The 25,920-nt window shown below is 45.1% G+C and overlaps 1 protein-coding gene across 1 annotated transcript in view; it reads right to left on the bottom strand.

Moving 5' to 3' along the window:
- LOC146026279 (coagulation factor XIII B chain-like) overlaps positions 1 to 25,920 on the bottom strand; it is a 269,367-nt gene that overhangs the window by 71,789 nt on the left and 171,658 nt on the right. The window contains exons 8-9 of the mRNA XM_083156812.1: positions 21,897 to 22,076; positions 7,140 to 7,316 (exon numbers count right to left, since the gene is read on the bottom strand). Coding sequence (XP_083012938.1) covers positions 7,140 to 7,316; positions 21,897 to 22,076 — 357 coding nt within the window. The remainder of the gene's footprint in view (positions 1 to 7,139; positions 7,317 to 21,896; positions 22,077 to 25,920) is intronic.

Genomic DNA, 25,920 nt, shown 5'->3' with positions numbered 1-25,920 from the left:
ACAAGCTCATTGCTCAAGCTACAGGAGGTAAGTCTACCTTCCTTCCTTCGGCCACTCCCCCGCCGAAAAGACAATTTACACCGTCCTTTCGGGCTTTTAGAGGGGGCGTCTCATTCAGAGGACGTGCCAGGGGAGGCTTTTCGTCCTTTCGAGGGCGTAGAGGCAGAGGTGGCAGAGGTGCCACAGCCGCAGTTACCTCTACCCATCGTGCAGAACCCAAGGTTGCAGACACACCTGTGGCATGACGGGCTTCCCGCCCATTTGGGGGACCCCAAAGTGGGCGCATGGTTATCCCACTTCGAGAACGTCTGGAGGTCTCACTGTCGAGACAGTTGGGTGCTTCAGATTGTGGAACACGGGTACAAACTGGAGTTTGTTCAGGCTCCGCCGAACAGATTTTTTACAACAGGCCTGCCTGCTTTAGCAACAACACAAGCAGCTTTGGTCAACTCCATTCAAAGTTTTTTACAAGCAGGGGTCATTATACCTGTCCCCAAAGCTCAGGAAAAGCTGGGTTATTACTCAAGTCTTTTTCTAGTACCGAAGCCGGACGGTTCGGTAAGACCCATCCTCAATCTGAAGCACCTCAACGATTACATCGTGTACCACAGGTTCAAGATGGAATCCATAAGGTCAGTCATTGCAAGCCTGGAGCCAAGGGAGTTTCTCTTATCTCTGGACATAAAGGATGCCTATTTGCATATTCCGATCTGGGAACCACACCATCGGTTCCTCAGGTTTGCTATTCGCAATCAGCATTACCAGTTCAGAGCACTCCCTTTCGGTCTTTCATCAGCTCCAAGAACCTTCACAAAGGTTATGGCTTGCATGATATCAGCCCTTCGGATTCAGGGGATAACGATTGTGCCCTATCTGGACGATCTACTCCTAAAAGCATCTTCACCTCAGAAGCTACAACAGGATGCCCGGACTACCTGCGACTTCCTGGTTCAGAACGGATGGATCCTGAACTTCAAAAAGTCACAGCTGGAACCAACACAAGTGATCTTGTTCCTGGGTCTGTTGTTCGACACTGTCCAGGAAAGGGTTTTTCTGCCATTATCCAAAGTCACAGTTATCCAGCAGAGGGTTCGTCAGGTTCTGACGCCTCGCAGAGTATCGGTGCATTTATGCACGAAGCTGTTAGGCCTGATGGTGGCAGCCTTCGAGGCCCTATCTTACGGAAGGTTTCATTCCAGGACCTTCCAAGGCAATCTTCTGGCTCAATGGTCGGGGTCCCATCTTCAGATCCACAAGACCATTGTTCTTTCCAAGGAAGCTCGACTCTCTCTTCAGTGGTGGCTGGATACATCCAACCTTACCAAGGGTCGCTCCTTCCAGTCTCAGGTCTGGACTATGGTGACCACAGATGCCAGCCTTCGGGGTTGGGGTGCGGTCACGCTGGGTCGCACTTTCCAGGGTCTTTGTACCAGCCAGGAAGCCCGGTTACCCATAAACATCTTGGAGTTACGGGCTATCAGGTTGGCACTGGCTCAGGCCCACCCCCTACTTGTCGGCTTGCCGGTAAGGATACAGTCGGACAACATCACGGCAGTATCTTATATCAACCGACAAGGGGGCACCAGGAGCAGGACAGCCATGCGGGAAGTCCGCCCAATTCTGTCCTGGGCAGAGACATACACCACCGGTTTCTCCGCAGTCTTTATTCCAGGAGTGGAAAATTGGGAGGCGGATTACCTCAGCAGGCAGGATCTCCACCCGGGAGAGTGGGGCCTTCATCCGGAGGTTTTCCAACAACTGGTTCAGAGATGGGGGATGCCACAGATAGATCTCATGGCATCCAGACTGAATCACAAACTTCCGCAGTATTGTGCAAGGGCTCAGGATCCAGCGGCTGCGGCAGTGGATGCCCTCTCCATTCCCTGGGATTTCGACCTGGTATATCTCTTCCCTCCTATTCCGTTACTTCAAAAGGTACTCAAACGGATAAAGAGGGGAGCGTCAGAAGTCATCTTGATCGCTCCAGATTGGCCCAGGCGTCCGTGGTAGTCCGACCTCAGGGACCTGTTGGGGGAGGAACCTTGGCGCCTGCCGCTGCGAGAAGACCTGCTGCAGCAAGGTCCATTCGTCTACCCAGACTTACCTCGTCTACGTTTGACGGCATGGCGGTTGAGGCCGAACTTTTGAAGAGAAGAGGTATACCAGGAACGGTCATTCCTACAATGCTTAAGGCAAGGAAGGATGTAACAGCGTCTCACTACCATAGAATATGGAAGTCATACATCCGCTGGTGCGAGGCCAGGAAGGTGCCTAAGGCAATCTTTTCTCTGGCTAGACTTCTTGAATTCCTGCAGGCGGGACTTGCATCAGGTTTGAAGCTTGCTTCTCTCAAGGTCCAGATTTCAGCCCTCTCAGTATTTTTTCATCGCAGGATAGCGCTGATTCCTGAGGTACAAACCTTTTTGAAAGGGGTACTTCGACTTCAACCACCGTTCACTGCTCCTACGGAACCATGGAATTTATTGGTGGTTCTAGAGTTTTTAAAGTCAGATGTTTTTGAGCCATTGGACACCTCGGATCTCAAATTTCTGACTTGGAAGACGGTGATGCTGCTGGCTTTGGCCTCAGCACGTAGGGTTTCTGAATTAGGAGCCCTATCGTGTAAGTCTCCTTTCCTTACCTTTTACAGGGACCGGGCTGAACTACGTACTAGCAGGAATTTCCTTCCCAAGGTGGTTTCTGCATTTCACGTAAACCAGCCTATTGTTGTACCGGTTCTTCAGGGAGAAGAGGCTTCTCTGGATGTAGTCAGAGCCTTACAAGTCTATGTTAGGCGAACCCAACATCTGAGGAAATCTGACTGCCTCTTTGTGCTCTATGATGCACTTAAGAGGGGTTGGCCTGCGTCAAAAAGGACTCTGGCAAGATGGATTTGCTGTACAATTAGGGAAGCCTACTTGTATGCACAAAAGAAAGTACCATCGGGAGTGTAAGCGCACTCCACGAGGTCAGTGAGTACTTCTTGGTCCATGGCGAGAGGTGTCTCCTTGACACAAGTGTGCAAAGCGGCTACCTGGTCGGGATCTAGCACGTTTGCAAAGTTTTATCGTTTTGATACCTTCGCCAGCTCGGCTACGGCTTTTAGTAGGGCAGTGTTACAGGAGCCCCAGAGCTCTCCCGCCCGGACTTAAAAGCTTGGGTATGTATCCCCACATGTAATGACTGCAGTGGCTCCTGCTGCATGTAGGTGAAATAAGGAATTTGGTACTTACCGATAATTCCCTTTCACCGAATCAGGAGACACTGCACGCCCACCCAGCACTGGTTCTCCTGCCATGATGTTAGTGTGGTTTGTGTGTGTGAAAGATACGCTCTTTCTATTGTTGCAATGTTTGTTGCATAGTTATTATTATTACATAGGGAACTTTTCAAAAATCCTATGTGTTATGTTTTGTTAGTATGTTCACGTTATGTGCATTGTTTACTAACTCTGTTTTAACTATGTTTTAGCTCCGTTCCCTACTGGGCAGGCCCTGGTCTCTCTTCTCCTCTCGGACACAGTTTTTCTAAGACTGGGGTCTGGGCGGGGATAGAGGAGGGAGGAGCCTGCAGCAGTAAAGTTTTCTTAAAGTGCCACTCCTCCAGTACACCTACTCTATCCCCACATGTAATGACTGCAGTGTCTCCTGCTGATTCGGTGAAAGGGAATTATCGGTAAGTACCAAATTCCTTATTTCTTGTTTGCATCACAGAGGAAGCAAAACACCCCTCAGACAGTACTATAGTCAATGGGCTTCACCTTTAACTGTGCAGGAATTCGTTTTAAACAAAGTTGCAAATAAAGGGTTTTTTGTTAATGTTTAATCGCAATTGTGCAAGTTTGCCCCGTCCCGATGTTTTGAGAACTATGCATGCACATGTTCTATTATGACGCATGGGCAGCCTACTGTGCGAATCACTTTGGCGACATGCATGGTCACCGAGCCGTACACAATTAATGGGGTGGGGGCAGACAGGGGGTTGCTCATATTTAATAATTCAGCATTCTTGCAGATGTGTATATGGTCTATACCCCATATGTTTTAAAATAGACATTGGGTTTGAGAAGATTTAGCGCCAATATCTATTTGTTTTTGTAATTTATATTTGTAATCAGGTGGCACAATCATTCGATGGTTGTCGACTATCAAATGATTTCGCCCCCACACGCTCCCTTATTCTAAACATCCATTCGCAATGCGCCGGGAATGTACATGCGGCAGCAGGTGACAGGCATTTGCTAACTCGGCGGGTGGTGTTGGATGAATCGCTAAGCAACAAATTCACATTGCTTAGGGAGTCAACCTGAATCAGTCCCATCGTACAATAGAAAAGCTACAGGAGTTGTATGGTAGCACTTTGTGATACAGATTCACTCATTTGGACACACACATGTACAAATGTTGCACATCTTATTGATCAATGAACTCTAACAGGGGACTTTTGTTGCTTACATTTGTTTTATTTCTGCAAATAGATTGCAAATTTTGGTGCAGACTTGGGCCCCAGCAATCAGGTAAATGCAGCTCCACCGCTGCACCAACCGCATTGACCCCTCCCATGTACACGGCTGTGAACACATTTACAGCTGTGCACACAGGGGTACGCATGCATGGTCATTTGATAATCGCCCATACTGCAAAAATGCAGCCGTGCAATTAAACCTGTCAGACCCTTGGTGCGCTGGGAAGGACTGTTTGGATGAAATAATATCACTGTGTATGAGGACACAGCTGTATTTTCTGTTTCCATGAATATCACAACAGGTTTGTCTAGAAGTTAACCAGTTATGTATTTATAAAATCACTGTGGTGCACATAAGGCACACATGTTGCCTTCACAAAACTTTACATGATATAAATATCTGATAAAATAAATATGTAATAAAAATTAAACATATATTAATCTACTGTGTGTGTGTAATATTTATACTAGTTACCAGCCATCAATGTGTGTATGTGTATGTTTGCGTAAGTGATAGAACCATAGTACCGCAGTCCAAATGGCGGCGGGGGGGAGTTGGTGACGCAATGGCGCAGGGTCTCTGCAGATTACATGCGGTCTGGACGTCTATTTGGAATAGGCTAAAAACGTTCCTCCAGAAATGGCTGCCGCCTTGTTAAAAACTTATGCTGATGCAGCTATGTTTATGTACCCTGTCCTCTATTGTATTTAACTGCAAGTCACTGTTTTTGGGCAGCGCTTACCCACTTACTGGGCAGCGAATATATGCTGCCTAGCGAGCGGGTCTGAATTAGGCCCTTGGATTCATACTCTGAGCTGCTCAGCAAAGTACATCTATCTGTATCATTTTAAAAACATGTTACCTGATGATATTTCTTGAAGTTGAAGCTAATATCGACTCAAAAAGCTGTGTGGCATTTTATTATAATATAATTAAACTGGATTATTATTATTATTATTATTATTATTATTATTAAGATCTAATCAGTATCTTGCTGCTGTGAAAATGCCCTGTGCTGTTGGAAATATTTGTGCAATATAGATCTCTACATTTATGTGTGCATGCAGAAAACCTACTATAGACAGGCACCAATGAAATAAGACAGTGAGGCCTCTGGGTTGGTGATAAAGAACAAACTGTCATCAGCAAACAGGTGCAACTACAGAGTGAGTATAGTTTCTCCACTTAGCAACCAGAGAACTTCACGTATTCAAGTATTGCAGTTCAGTAGCTAATGGTGCTGATACCAAATGTTCCAGCACCTAATGGCAGCAAGACAAATTATTATTAAGGATGGATGGATGGATGGCGACCTACGGGCTCAAGATAGGTAAGTAAGGGCTATGTATGGAATAAAGTTTTATTTTTCTGGTGTGTCAGTGTGTTTATTTTACTATTTGTATTGCTGTGGAACTAAAAGTTCCAGCGGGCCCTTTAATTCCCCGCAAGCTGGGACTTGTGGTTCTCCAAGTCCCTGCATATGCGGGAGGTTTGTTGGGACTCATAGTTCCACAGCAATATACAATAGTTTATGCAAATTTTTACACATTTATCAGCCCGGTACCCACTGCACAGGGGTACCGGGGACAGCCCCAGGCTTCAGCCTGCCTAGGTAAATTCTGGATGGGGTGGATCCCCACTCCCCCAGAACCCCTTCCCAGGCTGACCGGTCAGGGGGTTAATGCTTTGGCCTTGTATAAAAAGTCTCCCCCCAGCTGTGGCATTACAATGCTGGCTGGGCCTGGTGCTGGTTCTTGTTTTGTCCGCCATGTTTTAGGAACCAGGACCGGTCCTTGGGCCTGGTTCTGGTTTTAAAAAAATACAGGGGAACCCTACACGGTTTGTTCCCTGATTTTTTTAAACCAGGACCGGCTCTGTGAGCCTGGGACTGGTTATGCCCATGAGGGGGGGACCCTACGCCGTTTTTTAAAATTTATTTTTCTATTTTGTACACACTGCAGCCTACATGGATCTGAATGATCCATGCAGGCTAAAGCCAAATATGGCTGGAAAATGAAGCGTAATTTCCAGCCGTATTTTAACGGCAATTAGTGGCCATATCCCGCTAATTGCCGGTAATAACCGTCCGTCTTGAAAATACGGCCAGTTAGTAAATTAGGAATCACCATGCTTTTGAATGGTGATTCCTATTCGTATTTTCAGATGGCTTATACATTCGTATTTGTATAAAATACAAATATGAATGTGCCATGAATACGAATTTATGTATTTTCGGGATAGTAAATCCCAAAAATACGAATATGTATAAAATAGGTGTATTTTATATACAAAATACGCCTATTTAATACTTTTTTTGTGAATATCCCCCAGAATAGTGTGAATGAAAGGCAAACAGACCAATCACTGAGAAAGCATGGACTATACTAACTAAGGTGGGTCTGTATAAGAAATCCTGGGCACAGGCAACACTATTGTTAGTGTTTTTGGAGAATTAAGCACCTATACAGTAGTAAAACTCAATTGGAGTTGTGGTCCAACAAAAAGCCAAACATCAGTCATCTGCTTGTTTTAGTGTGTAAAGCATTTTTCAAAATCTCTAAACAAAATAGGCACAAGTTGTATCACATACAGATTAAACTAAAGTCAATATAAAACTGATTTCTAATAGTATGCAGAATGAATAAAGCTTATTTATTTTCTAAACATCTTTTACCTGTGCATGTAGGTGAAGTTGTCCACTTTCCATCTTCACAAGTACTTGTGTCAGACCCAGTCATGAGGTAACCAGTGTTGCAGCTGAATTTCACTGTGTTTCCAGAATCATAGACTTGTTTAGAGCCTGCACTTTTTCCATTTGTAATAGAAGGTGGGGCTTTACAATTTCTTAATTCTTAAAAATAAATATATGAATAAATAAATAAATAAATACATACACCGTATTATCAAACATCATTTGTATTAAAACAGCAATATCACACAAATCTATTTCTTTAATTAACAAAAGAAGTAGCTTGTGAGCAAGTCAACAAACTAAGGAAAAATGTTTATGGCCAATATACCTGCCACGGTAATTATGTTAAACATTTTTACATGGAAAATACATTGTTTTTCAACCATTGTGCTGCTAACAGTTCCTTGGATGATCACCTGTCTGGTATTACTCCTAATTGATTACTCCAGTGTTATTATTTTGGCTGTGACCGCTGTTTAGGATGGCCTACGCTACCTCTGTTGAACTGTCCTAAAGGATGGCTAGTACCTGCAAATGCTAAGGCTTCACCTTTAATAGCCATATTTGAAGGGGCAAATTAAGTTTGGCCCAACTCCGGTGCCATACATGTAATTGAGATATTTCCTTTCAGTCCATATAGTTCTTTTAATAAAAGTAGCAGAACAAGATTTTTCTAAAACGAAAAAATTATGTATTCCTACATTGCACTCACATAACATCCTTAAAAACAGGCATATCATCACCAGCTTGGTGATTAAAACAAATTTCACAGCAGCAGTCTGGTCTCACCACCCAGCTCCTTATTGCCACCTCCTAGGAGTTTCCAGATACTCTAGCAGATAGGTCAAGAAGTGCAGATTCAGGATGGCTTTTTTTCCCAAAAGTGCATCTGTATGGCATAAAACAATTCTCCTCCTGCCAGGGACTCGTCAGGTCAATGGATTTCGGACATAGAAGTCCTTCATCAGAAGCCACTGAAGGTGTTGCACTACTGGATATCTTTTTCATTTTAGAGAAATCTTGTTCTGCTACTTTTATTAAAAGAACTATAAGGACTGAAAGGACATATCTCAATTACACATTTAAGTGTAAGTGTCTATCAAACCTGAGCATTGTGTTGAGCGCTGGTCACACTATATTTCCATTGTATAAAGTGACAAGAATAGCCAAAGTAAGTTTCGCTCTGAGTGTGTCCTGTTCTTGAGTGCCGGTCAGTCGCACTCACGCGGCCGTATGAGAGACTCAATTAATACAACTTCATGCGAGAGTAGGAGAAGTTTGGGTGGGATTATCCAGTTGTATGGGGTGCCTGAGGGGCTACAGCAGCAACTGGCATTAAGCACATTGGATGGAGAAGCCTGGTGGTCCATCATCCTAGTTCCAGAAGAGGACAGAAAGATGTTAGCTGACATACTTTTGATCCTTGTTGGGATCTGCGGCAACACCTCATCCACAGGATAACTTTGGTAGCGACTGTTCGTCTGCGTTCTGAGGGAGGATGAATCTATTCCCCAATTTGCTGACATGCTGCAAGAAATGCTGGGAGAGATCGGTAGGCACGATCACAAGTGTTTGGGGAAACTAGAAAACCCTGGTATTGAGATCACTTTGCACTGGGACTTCAGCATGTCCCACTGTGTCAGATTGTGTTGGATAAAACTGGCAATGACAAGAAGCTTACATACCATCAAGTCCAGGTCAAGGCTATTGCCTGGGATCGGGATGGCACTTTCAGACTGTATGCCATGGCTCCACAGTGATTCCCGTATCGGTCCGAGTGATCAGTAAGAGCCGCATCCTTTAGAGTCCTGCATCCAAGATTAAAAATTGGCATTCTCAAAAGCCACCCTGGAAATGAAGGAAAATATCACACAGTTATGAGAACAAGTCCATCGACAGAGGGGTCACGGGGGTTCAGAAGACCGTACCTCCCGACGAATGTAAGGGGAACATGAGGAGTCAATGTTCATGGTGCTCATCCTAGGGAAGACAGAGGCCATCATTATTACCATTGCGGCCAGTTTAGACATATTGCCTGGGGTGGGAGAGGGTGCATCTTTAAACTAGAGTCCCTTGCAGTTACAGGACCACCTGCAGAGGAGATGGATGGAGGAGGTGCAGCAAAGTGCATTCAGCTGACTTAGTGGGGGGGGGGGGTGTCCCATTGTGGTTGGATGTTTTGGAGGTAAAGAACAGAAGTGCCTGTTGGATACCGGTTCTCAGTTAACAACCATGTTAGAGGCCTCTTTCCTGGAGCATTCTTCCCATTTGAAGGGTTAGGTGGTACTGGAAAGCTGGATTACCATTACAGCCTCCAATAACCTTCCTATTACAGTTATTGGGGTGGTTTCGATGGAGATTGTGATCTGTGGTTAAGAAGTGGGAAAGAAAAGATTTTTTGTTGACAGAAGTGCAGGACTCAGTCATGGGCCAGTGATAGTCGGTATGAATGTCCTGCAGGAGCTCAATCAAATTTTTTCCCAGGAGAGAGGCCCACAGTATTGGAAGAAATTGGATGTCCATGCCTGGTGCAGCAGGCATTTCAGCAAGTTGGGGAAATTTGTGAGGATGGAAGGTTAGAGGAATCCATGGGGACTATCAGGACCAGTCATCATCAGCAGATAAAGCTACCTCCATAGCAGAAGATCATTATTTTTCTTGGGGTACATACCCACCAGCAATTGGACAGGTTTGAGGTGAAGGTGGAACCCAACAGATTTTTGGGAATTGACTGGCAGTGTCCTAGCTCGGACATAAGCTGTAGTAGAGGATGGGAAGGTGCTGGTTTGACCTGTAACCTCTTGGACAAGACCAAGAAAATCCCAGCTACCATAATGGCCAGAGCAAGAGATAGTGTTTTTTTTGGGGGGGCAGCAAGTCTTACTTCACTCTGAAGAGCAAGAGTCATGGTCTATGGCCGTAAGCCTGGGGGAGGAAGAACCCAATGAAGATGGGAGTGGCCAGGTAAATCGGGGACAGATGGATGTCTCCTTGGATGAATGTGACACAGCGATGGAGCAAAAACTAGAGCGTATGCTGTGGGAGAGGAGGAAGGTGTTTTCCTGGCATGAGGAGAACCTTGGGTACACCGAAGACTTGAAGTATGAGATCTGCACTGGAGATAGTCTTCCTATTCGTGAGAGGTACCGGCCCATTCCACCTAAACTCTATCAGGAAGTTAAGAAGAAAATGTTGCGTCAGATGTTGGAGAATCAGGTGATTTGTGAGAGCAAGAGTCCATGGGCTGCACCATTGTGCTAGTGCTTAAGAAGGATGCTTCCATTTGGTTCTGTGTGAACTACCATCAGTTGAACAGCTGTACCCTTTGGGATGCCTATCCATTGCCTAGGATTGAGGAGTCCCTGGAGGCTCTTGGGTATGCTCTGTATTTTTCCTGCTTGGATCGAGCCAGTGGATATTGGCTAGTCGCAGTTGCCACACAGGATCAAGAGAAGATCGCCTTCACGACACTGATGGGGTTGTTTGAGTTTCTGCATTTACCTTTTGGACTCATGAATGCTCTGGCTACCTTCCAGCGGATGATGTAGAGGTGACCTGAACTTTGAAGCTCTTCTAATATACTTGGATGACATCATTGTGTTTGCCTCCACCCTGGAAGAGCTTTTGATGCGGTTGGATCTGGTGCTGCAATGTCTGGAGAAATACGGACTCAATCTAAAGCCCTGCAAGTGTCATCTCCTGAAGAACAGTCTGGAATATCTGAGTCATGCCATGTCCTGAGTCACAGTTTGTCCTACACTAAGTAAAATTGCAGCCATACAAGACTGGAAGACTTCCATTACTGTCACCGAATTGCACGCCTTCTTATGGATAGTTGGTTACCAATGGCGTTTTAACAAAGACTTTGTTAAGATTGCCGAACCATTGCATGTCTTGCTCCTGGTGTAGCTACCACAAACAAAAAACAGGCTGTGACCTGGGGTGATCCGAAAGAGGTGGCCTTCCTGTACCTGAAGCAAATGCTCACCGAAGCACCGGTACTTGCTATGCAGACTTCGAAAAGCCATTTATTTTGTGCAATGATGTGCAAGGGCTAGGGTTTTTGCTTTCCCAAGTACAAGATGCCTATGACAGTCGGAGCTTGCGGAAGACTGAAAAGAACCCAGACAACTACAGCTCCTTCAAGTTACAACTGATGGCTGTGCTCTGGGCCATGACCAAAAAATTAGCAGAGTACCTGGCAGCTTCTCATGTGGATATCTACGGACAACATTCCCCTGGCATACTTAGACACTGCAAAGCTTGGTGCATTGGAACGTTGGGTGGCTTGGCTGGCGACATACAGCTACAAGATTCACTATCGACCGGGCGAGAGTAATGGAAACGCAGATGCCTTGTCGTGATTTCCTCAACAGACAGCCCGGGGTCCCAGGCCTAGAGGAACTTGCATCTGAGAGTATTAAAGTTCCTCCAATAGGTTCACAGTATTTTGATTGGCGCGCCCAGTGTGAGCACAAGCCAAGCAGCGCTCGCGGCTGGGCAGCCAATTAAGAGAGGGCCGGAGAGGCCTGCAGCACGTGGGATGCAAAAGAGCTAATAAAGCTCCCTGCTTCAGCCTCTCCCAGTTTACTAGGTGACTGGCCGTGGGCTGCCACAACCTAACTTTAGCCACCTATTAAAGCATTAAAGCTGGGACAAAAGGGGTCAGTACCCCTGGGCCATCCTTTAGCTAGGGGGCCCTTGTGGTTGGCATGTATTTAAAAAAATATATATATATATTTTTTTTAGCTAAAGGTTTTGTGCATGGGAGTGGGGTAGTGCTGCAGCTTCACCTATCTGCCAATGTGACAATGATTAATGGTGCAGAAACGGAGATGGACACTTAGGTGACCCAGTATATGCCGGATCAGTTAAAGTATTGTAGATAGACCAAATGTATATAAATAATAATAATAATAATAATAATATCAATAATAAAAAATATATATATAAATATATATATATATATATATATATATATATATATATATATATATTGTGGGGTTTTAGCATCAAACGGGTAGGCACAGGTGAGGATTTGGCACAGACTTAGACAGTGACATCACGGCTTGGGTCCAAAACAGGGCTTGCCTGAGTTTTATTGCAGCACTCAGAGCAAGAAACTAACAACAGCCTTTACACTTCAGGCAAAACAGAAAACAAAAACCTGCTCGTCTGAGCTCTAACTAAACAGAATAAACGTCCCTCTCTATACCAGGGCCACACTATGTGACACTGGACACACACAGCAGATATAGATCAAGTAATGCAGTACTTACAGCCTTGTCTCTCTCTAGCAGCAGCTTACTGCCTCCAACACCCAGAGAGAGAGAGAGAGCACTAAGGAGAGGGCTGACTCCTTTTTAAAGAATCAGGTGTTCTCCTGATTACCAGCCCAGGACAGAACACCCTTTGTAAGCCGGAGCTTACCACACAGATTGAAATAGCCTGCAGTCTATATGCCATAAGACAGGATTCTAGGGGAAAAGTACCTGCCGTCTATGACTTTCCCTGCCACTGTCTTACATACCCTCCCCCTCTGTTCGAACCTGTGGGGTCGGACACTGTCTGCCAACTGGCAGTATGTTCGGGATAGGGCATCGGCATTACCCTGAAGCCTTCCTGCTCTGTGTTCCACTGTAAATTTAAAATTTTGCAAATTGAGAAACCATCTCATGACCCTTGCATTTCTCTCTTTGGCTTGGTACATCCATGTAAGAGGGGAGTGGTCAGTGATTAATCTAAAGGAGCGTCCTAAGAGATGGTACTTTAGGGATTCAAGGGCCCACTTGATTGCTAAGCACTCCCGCTCGACTATACTGTAGTTTCTCTCCGTAGGTGTGAGCTTCCTGCTCAAATATGTTACCGGGTGTTCCTCTCCACCAACTTCTTGGGAGAGGACAGCACCTAGTCCCACATCAGAAGCATCAGTCTGTACGACAAACTCTTTTTTAAAATCTGGAGTGATCAGGACTGGTTGATTACAAAGGGCCACTTTTAATTCTTGGAATGCCCTTTCAGCCTCTGGGTTCCAGCTGACCATAACTGCCCTACCTCCTTTGGTAAGATCGGTTAGGGGCGCTGCCATGGTTGCAAACTGGGGAATGAACCTACGGTAATACCCCAGAATTCCCAAAAAAGCCCTGACTTGTTTTTTTGTCGAAGGACGAGGCCAGTCTTGGATAGCCTCCACTTTATTTATTTGTGGCTTTATTATACCTCTCCTGATAACATACCCCAGGTAACGTTTTTGGACCTCCCCAGATATGGCCTGTCTACGCGCTTCTGGTACTCTATAGGGTTTTAAGCGTACCCGAACTCCAGGTTCGGTGACAATGTCATGTTTTATGGCTGTGGTGCGCCCTGGAAGTTCTGAGAACACATCATAATTCCTTTGTACTAACTCTTTAGTTTCCTGCTTCTGGGATTTGGACAGGGTCTCTGACACCCGCACCTCTGGGCTATCACTAGAGGGGGCACTTACAGCTGTCAGAGTCTCTCTGTCTTTCCAGGGTTTAATTAAGTTCACATGGTACAACTGTTCTGGCTTCCGTTTACCTGGTTGATACACTTTATAATTTACACTTCCCACTTTTTTATCTACCCGATACAGTAGATCCTGGTTAATGGCCATATATGGGAACTCTTTGTCAGCATTGGGGTATTGGGGCTCACCATTTATGACTTTAGGATTTTCCCTAGCTCTTAATAAGGTGGGATCTCTAAGTTGAGCAGTCCCAAAATTATCACGTGACATCTCTAGCTCAGGCATGTCACACGCTTCTTCCTGCTCCTCAGCTTCACCTGCAAGAACAGCTAGGGGAAAACGGTCAGATTCAATAGTGGTCACCCCTACCGTTTGAACCTCAGTATCCTGATCAAAAGGCTCAGGACTAATCACAGGGCACACATTCTTATTATTAACATCATTTCTAGTGCAGTGTACATTCTTTTTCCACAAGTCCCAGAACAATGGGAAGTCTCTTCCCAGGATCACATTATGCATCAGGGTCTCTACCACGCCCACTTCATGGGACACAGTTCCACAAGTACTCTTTAGCTGGACTAAAGCTGTGGGATACTCCTTGGTGTCCCCATGTATGCACAAGACCCCTATGTAACGTCCTGTGAGTGTCCCAGGGTCTACCAAGCTGGCATGGATGAGTGTAACTAAACTCCCAGAGTCCAGTAGAGCCCTCCCGGGATAACCATCCACCTTTACATGACATATTTGCTGTCCAGTTTCTGACACAGTCTCAGCAGAGAAAACAGAACGTGCATATAAAGAGCTTCGCCAGGCTGTATCACACTCCATTGGCTCAGAAGTAAGGGGGCAATTGGCAGCAATATGCCCAGGTCCATGACAACGCCAACACTGTATGCGGCCCCAGTCTTTTTGCGACCCAGGTTTGGACCCTACTGTCCCTTGGGAACGCCTCTCCACTGTTTGTTCCCCATCTAGGCCACCTCCCTTTACAACATTATTCACCCCTCTAGTAAACGGAACAGTCTTACCAGATGATCCGGCCGCTTTGCTGTTCTTGAGGGTGGAATGTCCAGGAGGCACTTCTTGGAGTAGATTTTCAGTAGCTCTGTACCTCTCAACCAAGTTGACAAGCCCCTCGGCATCATTAGGGTCGCCCTGACCGACCCAGCGCTGAACCTTTGGAGGTAAGGAACAACGATACTTGTCCAGCACGACTCTCTCCACGATCTGCGCTGGTGTAGACTCCTCTGGCTGTAGCCATTTCTTTACCAGGTGGACCAGGTCATACATTTGGGACCGCGCAGGTAACTGTTCAGAAAAAGTCCAGTTATGCACCTTCCGGGCACGCACACTCATGTTTACGCCTAAGCGAGCAAGGATCTCTCCCTTGAGTTTCGCGTAGTCGTTAGCATCCTGCTCACTCAGATCAAAATACGCCTTTTGTGGTTCTCCAGTTAGAAAAGGTGCTACCACACCTGCCCATTGATCCACGGGTAACTGTTCACGCTCTGCTACACGTTCAAACACCGCAAGAAAGGCCTCTACATCATCCGTGAGAGTCATCTTTTGCAGAGATTTCTGTACTGCAGCCCGTGTGGTTGGAAGCAAGGGTTGGGGTGTTTGCACACTCTGCGCCACACTCTTAGCCACATTCTGTATTTGCTCTTGTAATTGCAGATTAATTTGCTGCTGTTCCTTTAAGGCTAGTCTGTTGGATTCAAGCAGCAAGACATTGGTTTCAGCCTGGGCACGCATGGCCTCCTCATGCACCTTTTGCTGATGTGCGTTGGCCTGCCGCTGCAGCTCATTTGCCTGCACCAAGTGTTTTAAAAGGTCCTCCATTTTAACAGTCTCCTGTTGCAGTGTTACAGCAGCCTTTAGCCAGGACATGCAAGTATCAGTGCACTCCAGACACTCACTTGTGGCTGGTTGCCTTTAGCAACAACTTCCAGCTTGCTGTAGCAAAAGTCCTATAGTTCGATGTATGTCTCTTTAAGTGAGATGCTTGCTCGCATTCTCCACCATATGTGGGGTTTTAGCATCAAACGGGTAGGCACAGGTGAGGATTTGGCACAGACTTAGACAGTGACATCACGGCTTGGGTCCAAAACAGGGCTTGCCTGAGTTTTATTGCAGCACTCAGAGCAAGAAACTAACAACAGCCTTTACACTTCAGGCAAAACAGAAAACAAAAACCTGCTCGTCTGAGCTCTAACTAAACAGAATAAACGTCCCTCTCTATACCAGGGCCACACTATGTGACACTGGACACACACAGCAGATATAGATCAAGTAATGCAGTACTTACAGCCTTGTCTCTCTCTAGCAGCAGCTTACTGCCTCCAACACCCAGAGAGAGAGAGAGAGCACTAAGGAGAGGGCTGACTCCTTTTTAAAGAATCAGGTGTTCTCCTGATTACCAGCCCAGGACAGAACACCCTTTGTAAGCCGGAGCTTACCACACAGATTGAAATAGCCTGCAGTCTATATGCCATAAGACAGGATTCTAGGGGAAAAGTACCTGCCGTCTATGACTTTCCCTGCCACTGTCTTACAATATATATATATATACACATACATATATATATATATACATACAGGGGCATCAACAGCAGTGTAGGCCCCTGGGCATAACAATGTATTGGGGCCCCTACCAATCCTCCAGCGGTAGGGGTGGGGGAAGCTTTGATGTCCTGCAGGTAGTAGGGGGTATTATATCAACCGCTCAGCATGTAGGGCCTGGATTAGTAATTTCCACTAATTACCCCTTTACTGCACAGATAGTGGGAGATGAGGTGGGAGATGAGGTGGGAGATGAGGTGGGAGAAGAGGGCATTGGGCTGAATGAAGGGGCCCCGATACATAACTTCCAGGGTGGTAGAGGATGTTTAATATGCAGAGGAGGGGTGTATAGTGGAGTGGGCTTATTATTCATAATTTTCTGCTGGGAGGACAGCTTGCTTGACTGCAGATATCTCCAGTTTCCGGAAATAGATTTCTTAGATATAAATGGAATTAAAAACGAAAGAATCCCACCTACCAAATGGTATTGGGGACTAGGGGATCAGAGTTCAGGAGGCAAAGCAATCTGTCAATGAGCATATAAAAATACATACCAGGTGTGTGGAGCTGGAGCAGTAACCAGCTGCTGGAAGGCTGATATCTCTGTTTTTTTTTACTAGAAGAGACAAGATACTAGTGTCCTTCAAAGGGGGAGAGTCCCAGCTTTTGGAATATACCCTTAGAAAAACTCTAAGTCAGAGCGAACCTGAAATATCTTACTGGGAAGAACAATTAACAGGCTTGGATGGGACCACTGCTTTGAAGTCAGATATCGCCGGTTTCCAAGGGCCGATTTTTTTAATTCTTATACCCATGGAAAGAGGGGACCCTCAGCTTTCAGGCTAGTGTCGTTAGACTCCTGGGGGGTTTCTGGGTACTCAGAACCCCCCCCTGCGTGCGCTACTGGGTGCCAAGGCACACTGACTGCACAAGAGTGCAGTGCATTGCTGGGAGTTGACTAAGTCCCATGACACTTTGCACAAGAGGGCAGAGGCTGAGAGGTTTGTGCTGAGCTCTGATTGGTGGAGCTCATTACATGCTTCTCAGGCCCGTGGAGGACAGCAGCAGCAGCCTAGTCATGGGAGGATTTTTAATTAGAAGCAGCACTGGGACTGTGAGGTCTCCTACAGTCCTACAGAGTAAGGTGCAAAGGGACAAACACAGGCTTTTCATGTGGTATGTATGTATGTATATATATATATATATATATATATATATATATATATATATATATATATGCCCCCTGCAGTTACCCATTGACCACGTTTATACTGCCTTTACTCTGTGTTTTGACAGTGTAATATTCTCCCATGCAGTTTGTAGCCAGTAATGACATGTGCAAAGGGGCCCCCCTGTCTAAAGTGCCCCGGGCCCCCCCCGAAGGCTTAATCTGGCACTGCCTAGACCACCAGGTGTTCAGGCGCTAGGCCTGTGGGTTATAAGTCAGGCCCCTTAGGCCTGTGCTGCGGTAGTCAGGCCCTTCTGGTCTGTGCCCCCTTTTTCAGGCCTCTGGCCTGTGCTCCCAGTTCAGGCCTAAGGCCTGTGCCTCCTTTCCCAGACCCCTGGCATGAGCTCCCTGTTCAGGCCTCAGGCCGGTCCTTGATTCCCAGGCCCCTGGTCTGTGCCAGTTCAGACCCCAGGCCTGTGCCCAACCTCAGGCCTGTGCCCAACCTCAGGCCCCAGGACTGTGCCCAACCTCAGGCCCAAGGCCTGTGCCCAACCTCAGGCCACAGTCTTGTACCCAACCTTAGACCCTAGCCCTGTGCCCAACTTCAGTCCCCAGGCCTTTGTCATCTTGAGACCTGTCAGCCATTTTACGCCTTCCTGGCCTGTCAGCCATTTTAGGCCACTCCGGCCTGTGCCCCTTTACCATATGAAATATGGTTGTTTTAGTAAAAATGATTATGTAATTATGTAGTTCAGTTAATTGGATGATCTAAACCAGACTGTGTAGTCATGTGACCTGGTTATTTAGGGTATATACCCAGCCACTATGAAGCAGCTCTCTACCTCTGATAAAGCTACCACGTGTAACGAAACGAGTCAGTAATTGCTGCTACACCCATCTTCCATCAAAGACTCCTTTGGATTGTAGTCCAAACCAACCCTCCAGGACTCCCCTTCCTGATTAACTCTAAAGGATCCTGCAATTGGGGAGCTAGAGACAACAACTGCTACCGCTCCTCAGGCGATTCATTCTGAAATTGGAAAATTTAAGGATTGAACAACCTACTGTCCTTTATCATCTCTCCATGGGGCATATGTATTAAGCTTCAACAAGAGATAAATCCAAGGGTGATAAGGAGAGATAAAAGCCCAGCCAATAACCTGCTAACTGCCATGTTACAGGCTGTGTTTGAAAAAAGTCAGTAAAGAGCTGATTGGCTGGACGTTTATCTCTCCTTATCACCCTTGCATTTATCTCTTGTTAAGGCTTAATACATCTGCCCCCATATTGGTTATTATCTCCAGCATTGGGCCAACTACCTGGACATTCTATGGACATTCATTCTTGCCAGCACGTATAGGGGGCGGTAACTATCCATTAATTATCTGTTATCCTCTTTGGGTACAAAAAGGAACAGACTCTCCAACAATGTTGCTTTATCTGTGGAAGTGAGTGTTTTTCATATTTTTATTAATTTACCTATACCATGGTTTTTAATTTAGTGTTGTTATGTACTATGTTTTATTTAATAATTGTGTAAAGATCATCCAATTTCCATCACAAATTATTTTCTAAATTGGTACAATATAGCAATGCTTGTTCTCCCTTTCCTTTTTTCTTTCATTTTAGTAAAAAACCTCAATCAAACGTTTAAATGAGAGAAATAACAGATCCTTATATTTTCTAAAACAGTCAGTGTCACATAAAACTAATGAGGCCAGCTACCTGTTCTTAGAATTCTTGGCTAAATACATGAAGTTTGCAGTGCCACAGTACAAACAAAGTTTGAGAGGGACACAAAATAAGATGACATTAAAATTATACTCGGATAATAATACCATTAGCAAGTTCTATGAAATTAGATGTTGGTACTGTGGAAAAAGGGTGGCCATGTAAACTCATGCCCGGTGAAAGTAGGGTACAAAGGGTACACTTGTACTGGGCCACAACATTAGGGATCTTAAGGTTCTGAGGGGCACTACACATGCTTGTGACACCTAGTAGTAAATTATAGATGGACGGCAGCAGCTGCCCTGCTTGGAGTGACACAGAGAGGCAGAAATTTAACTGCCAGCGGGTTGGATTAACACAGTGCAATGAACTGAAAGCTGCAACCACTATACACTACATGCTGTGGTTAACAACATCACAGCACAGCTTTTGTAAATATATATATATATATTTTTAAAAAGCCATTGTACATAATATTTTTTTCTACAGAATATCACATTTAAGCATAACAACTACAATAGTGTGAATGCTGAACAGTGGTAAAAATAGAGCATGGTTTGTGTGTACATTGACACACTATAGTGCAACATACGGCACTGTTTGGCATATGTAGTGTCAATCTTAAAGGTGAGAATTTGTAGAAATAAAGGTTTATGCTGGGAACACACTGGACAATATGACTCTGCTGAAACCGCCAGCTCTGAACAGCCAAAATATTGTCTAGTGTGTATGCTTTATGTAGCCAATTATGTGCGCTCCCACACATTGGGGCAGATGTGTTAAGCCTTAACATGAGATAAATGCAAGTGTGATAAGGAGAGATAAACGTCCAGTAACCTAGAACATGGCAGTGATCATGTGATTGGCTGGACATTTATCTCTCTTTATCACCCTTGCATTTATCTCTTGTTAAGGCTTAATACATCTGCCCCATTGGGCTTTATTCAGATCTGAGCTCAGTACAAATTTGTTTGGAAAATGGACAAAACCATGTGCACTGCAGGTGGGGCAGATCTAACCTGTGCAAAGAGAGTTAAAGTTGGGTGGAGTGTGCTGAAACTGAAATCTAAATTGTAGTGTAAAAATAATGCAGCACGTATTTACCCTGCACAGAAACAAAATAACTCTCTCTATACATGTTATATCTGCTCGACCTGCAGTGCACATGGTTTTGCCCATTTTTCGAACAAATTTGTACTGAGCTCAGATATGAATAAGGCCCTTTGTCAGCATCATCCTCTGTAATCTGTACCTGCAGTACGATGAGGGACATGCTGCAGAATGCTACTAACAGTGCACTCACTGTAAGTACTTTGGTCTATTGATGATGATCACTAGCAATCTATGGGGCTGATTCAGACCAGCTTATAGCGGGCAGATTAAGGTCCCCTTCCACAATGTTTGGTGGGGCCGCACTTAGCAAACAGGTCTGAATCAGGTCCTACAGTATGTTTACTCACAACAACCAAAAGGTAATGTAAAGGCATTCCTGCCCAAAGCTAAAAGTGTAAAAGTATGCAAACACCTAGTTCTCTTTGCTAATATTACAAATACTGTGGCTTTCTTGAAGTGAATTCCTAGTTATAAAATAATTACATATATTATATATTTTAAATGAAAATGTAACAAAAATAAATATGTAACAGCAAAAAGCTAAATGTTTATGTGTGTGATCATGTCTGTAACTGATTAAGAAATGTATGTTAAGCCCCATAAACACTAGGTGGTATTGTTCAGAATACCGATCAGAAATAACTTTGTACGTGATATTGTGAACAATATCACCTTCTCTGTACACTCCATGTCGTTATTGATTCACGTTCCCGTGAGTCATTAACCTGTGAGTCATTAGCAACCCCCTCTCTCGCCCAGACATGTTTGGATGAGGGAGTCCTTGTTAACAACAGCCATGCCACGCATGATCGTCGCTCACTCCACCGTGGCCCCCCTTGCACCCAGCACTGGCAAGTGTATATGAACTTGCTGAAGCCAAACTCCCTCCCCTGCCGGGCCCCCGCCACCACCTATATAGGCATTGGTGGGGGGTAAGTGTATGGGGCTTTACAGTGTTGTCCATAAAACACTGCATTCATTATGCAGATATCGACTTTGGGCGAAATGTATCAAACTGAAAATGCGGTAAAACCCCGGTTTACCGCATTTTCCTATGTACCCGTCCGCACCGATACCGCATTGTAGGGTATCGCCACCTTTGGGTGGCGATACCCTATAGAAGCCTATAACCCGCCGCCTCGCCGACCCCCCCTCCGGCTTACCTTCCTGAAAGGTCCTCCTGGACCCCGGAAGGTAAACCACTCCTCCCCCTAGTGAAGCAGCCGGACATCCTTCCGGCTGCAGGGGGGAGGAGGAGCCGCTGGGGACAGCCTGCTTAGCTGTCCCCGACGTGAGGGGAGCAGGAGGCGTCAGGAAGGTGACGTAGACCCCCCACACACCACAGTACAGGTATCGTGGGGGGCCTCCGTCACCGTGTGTACATATGCGCTGGCATCGCGGCGGGGGGGGGGGGGGGGGGCGCGAAGGGCGGCGATGTATTTTAATACATCCCACCCTAAATCTTTATAATTTTTAGCTAAAGTAGCAAACAAGGCACTCAGCTGTTTAAGGACACATCTGTATTTTGCAAGCACAAGTTTCATAAACATAAGGTTATCTGTGTAACTACAGTATAACACAACACTGGTTAAAAACATTTAGGCTAAAAAATTTTGACATTTATGATTGTATTTATATAATAGGCAGAGATAGGAACTATAATAAAGTAATCACTTACGGATGCACTGAGGCGGAGATTCCCATACTCCATTCTGACACTGAATAGAAGCAGAACCATGCATTTTATAGCCAGTATCACACTCTATCTCAACTGTATCATCACTGTAATATTTTTTCTGTGTCTTAAGAATTTTAGCGTTCGGTGGACTGTAAGCTGGAGCGCATTCAATTCCTTTGTCTAGAAAAAGTATAAACGATTTATAATTGGTCTGGATGTCAGTACATAACATTCATTATTACTCAACATGGTCCCACAGAATACTTCAATACAGATCATAAATACAGACAAGTTTAGAGAGTATTTGTAGTGAATTTTTTATTACACATTTATACTAGTTAAAAGCCCATCAAAATTACGGCTTAGTCTGTATCTGCTCCTACATCCAATCTCTGTCTTCACAGCTCCCTCTGTTCATATCCAGAAAATTTGAAAAATATAATTTTGGTTTCACTTTCTGTTAAGGAGTAATATGGTCTGTTGGGTGGTCACTGGTGGAACTTCACACTTAAAAAACGTGAGGAGGATGTAGCCTTTTATACTGTATATAAATATATATATATATAGTGATAACAAATTGAGTCACAAAATATTGCTTATTCACTAGAGTGGTGCACTTTGGTTTTCTGAAATACAACACAACTTAATTTAGTGGATCAGAGTTAAATCTAGTCCCAACTCATAATAATTTTGGAGTTCTGGTTGGAAGAGTGTTCTGGCTTCGGTTTGTTGTCAGATTGGAACTCAGATTTAAAAACAGAACTCTGGTTTTGGATTGCATGTAAACAGGTTCACATTAAAATTATTTTACCTGTTTTTATTGATTTTAAAGAAATTTAAAACAGAACCAATAACTGAATCTGAACTAAAGCACTTGAGGGTAGTTTTGGCAAAACAAAAACACGATCATGAATTGAAACCAAAATCAAAACATAGGGGTCTGCACACATTTCTAATATTAAGCCCTAATCTGTTAGTAACTGGTATTTAATATTAATAACCACTTTTCCCAATTCATAGTGGTGGCGGTACAGAGGCGACAGTTTTACAGTGATGGACACTAGGAGTTGTATCCAATTTGTTTATTAGAACCACTGCTAGAGAAAACAGGCACATAGCAGTCCCCAGGGGCGGGCTGGGCCGGGGGGGCAGGGTGCCATATGCCCCCCGGGCCGGTATGTACTGGGCTTGGCTGACCCCCACCGCCGCAGACGCCGCCTCCGGGTCCAGCCGAAAAAAGCAGGCTTCCTAGCGGCTCCAATGTAAAGCGATGGCCTCTTCAAAAATGGCCGCCCCTTGGAGGAGACAGACACTAGAGGTATTGCAGTACCTCTAGTGTCCGTCAGAGGATAACAGCGCGGCCAGCGCTACCCGGAAGTGCGGATTCGGGTAGCGCTGGCGTGCTAAATGGATCAATTCAGGCATAGAGCATGTACCTCAATAAAAGGCAAAGCAATATGGCGGGGTGTAGCCCCGCAACGATGTGACTGTTGGGTGCAGTGGTTCTCTGATACCCGGATGACTCAGAGGACCTCCCGTCCTCCTCAAAGATATGTTCTGCAGCGGCAGCCATAGTGAGTACACCGCACACAGGGTTGGGGAGGAGACATCGATGGGAAGAGGCTGGGGATGTTTGAGCAGGGCAGCAGCAGGGGCAGAGTCTATATAACCCCAGCACACAGTGCATGGCCCATTCCTCTCCTCAATATTGTCTCCTCGTCAAAGTGCAGACAAAGTGTGCAGTGGGTCCCGCTTCTCTTTTATGGCCTTCCAGCTACTGATGCCTGTCTCTATGCCACCTCCACCTATTACCATGCCCTCATCAACCTGTCTCCATGCCCCCCATGCCTGTCCCCATGACCACCCTGCCTCTGTTTCCATGCTCTCTATGTCCCCTCTGCCTGTCTCCATGACCCCTCTGTCTCCATGACCCCTCTGCCTTTCTCCATGCCACCCAGGGGTGGATTGGCTTGCTGGGACACCATGCCAAAGTACGGTCAGCTGGTACTATTGCCACCTCAGAGGCCTCCCATCACTCAATTGTCAGGCCGTTGCTGTCAATGGTAGTGTTAATCGATAGCTTTTGCGCGTATCAGTCAAGCAAATATGGCCGCTTTTGGACCAACTGCACATGCGCACATTACGGTGTGGGGCATTATGTGTAATGGGCATTACGGTGTGTGGCATTATGTTTAGTTGGCATTGCAGTGTTGGCATTATGTGTAATGGGCATTACGGTGTGTGGCATTATGTGTAATGGGCATTACAGTGTAAATTTTTGCAACGCGCCTTCGGTGCGCACTGTCCCCATTGCTGATGTATGTGTGTGGGACAATAATTGTTTAGTCCTTGCTGCATACTGGAGGGGAGAGGGGCGAAACAATGGCAGTGGTTGTGGGCCACTTGCTTGTGTTGCCCCCCAGGCTGAATGTTGCCAGCCAGCCCCTGGCAGTCCCCAGGTTCCAGCTCAGGGCTAATGCTATGGCTGTGGTCCAGATTGGTAATGTTGTAATTCTGCCAACAAACCTCATAAGCCACCCATAGGGCCTTATTCAGATCTGAGCTCAGTACAAATTTGTTCGGAAAATGGGCAAAACCATGTGCACTGCAGGTGGGGCAGATGTAACATGTGCAGAGAGAGTTAGATTTCTGTGAGTTATTTTGTTTCTGTGCAGGGAAAACACTGGCTGCATTATTTTTACACTGCAATTAATAGTCTCAGCACACCCCACCCAAATTTAACTCTCTTTGCACAGGTTACATCTGCCTTCTCTGCAGTGCACATGGTTTTGACCATTTTCCAAACAAATTTGTACTGAGCTCAGATCTGAATAAGGCCCATAGAGAGGAATCACAGTGGAGATAGAGGCATTATTTAGCTGGGCAAAATAGTTTAAGATATACATTAATAAATACTTGCCTACTTGTTAAAATTAGTTTCAGGGAGACTATAGTTGGTAGTAGAATTTTGCACAGCACCCCATTAAGGGGGGGGCGTGTCATGCTCGACCAAAAGGGCGTGTCTTGTTCCATATATAGAGAGATTGTGAAAAGTGAGTGTGAACATGGAACCTAGAAGCATTGGTGTGTACTGCTACATATGAGAGGAATGTTTTAAAATGAGTTGTTGAGCCCCAAAGCAGTTAGTAAGAGCTACTATACTTGCTAAAGTGCTGGGAAATGGTGCTGATGATTCAATGTAAATGTATCTGTCTCTCATACCTTTTTTCCTCAAAAATGTTACAGTGTAATGTGGTCTAGCTGAAATGAGGGAGATTGTTATACTAATGAGGGAGAAAGGGAGATTGCTGCTATTTCAGGGAGTCTCCTGCAGAATGCAGGAGGGTAGGCCACTATGCATTAATAGGAGAGCAGAAAGGTTTTGTACTATTAAGGAGTTCCATCCCAGCAGATTATTAAGGAATAGACAGGCAGCCAGTTGCATTAATGAATTGCTGCATCCCTTAAGGGAAATCAGGACTGTGCAGTGCAAAGGAAGCTCTCAGCAGCACAGAGCATACATAACGCTAAACTTTCATTCAAGGTGCAGGATTAGGTCCTTGTCAGCTCTTCAGTCAGTCTCTTTCCAACTCTTATGGCCCCCATACACTAGTCCGACGTGTCCTAAGGACAAGTTGGATCCAATTTGCCTTGAGCTCCCCCAGCAGTTCTCCAGGAGGGTTCACTTACAATTTGGAATTTGATGTCCCATTTTTTACATAGATAAATTGCATGCAATTTATCACATGTAAATCCAGGGGAGCTGCAGGAGGTTGGCAAGAGAATAAAAAAGAAACCCCATTCAAATCAATGGGAGGCTTCTGTACTGTATTGGTAGATTGTGGTAGATCACTGTTCATTGTGGTATACTGTATAGAAATAATAACAAAGATTCATAGCAGGGAGGAGGACATTTTGCTATGAATAATTGAATGTACATTTAGTGTAAACATTTTTTTTTTTTTAATTTTAAAAAAGTTTAAACTGAAATATAGCTAGAAAAATTCTAAGGAAATAATTCAAT

Source organism: Crinia signifera, chromosome 8 (assembly GCF_055691185.1).
Source record: "Crinia signifera chromosome 8, ASM5569118v1, whole genome shotgun sequence".
Taxonomy (NCBI): domain Eukaryota; kingdom Metazoa; phylum Chordata; class Amphibia; order Anura; family Myobatrachidae; genus Crinia; species Crinia signifera.
Note: the sequence above shows the minus strand (reverse complement) of the source record. Positions and strands in the feature narration are given on the sequence as shown.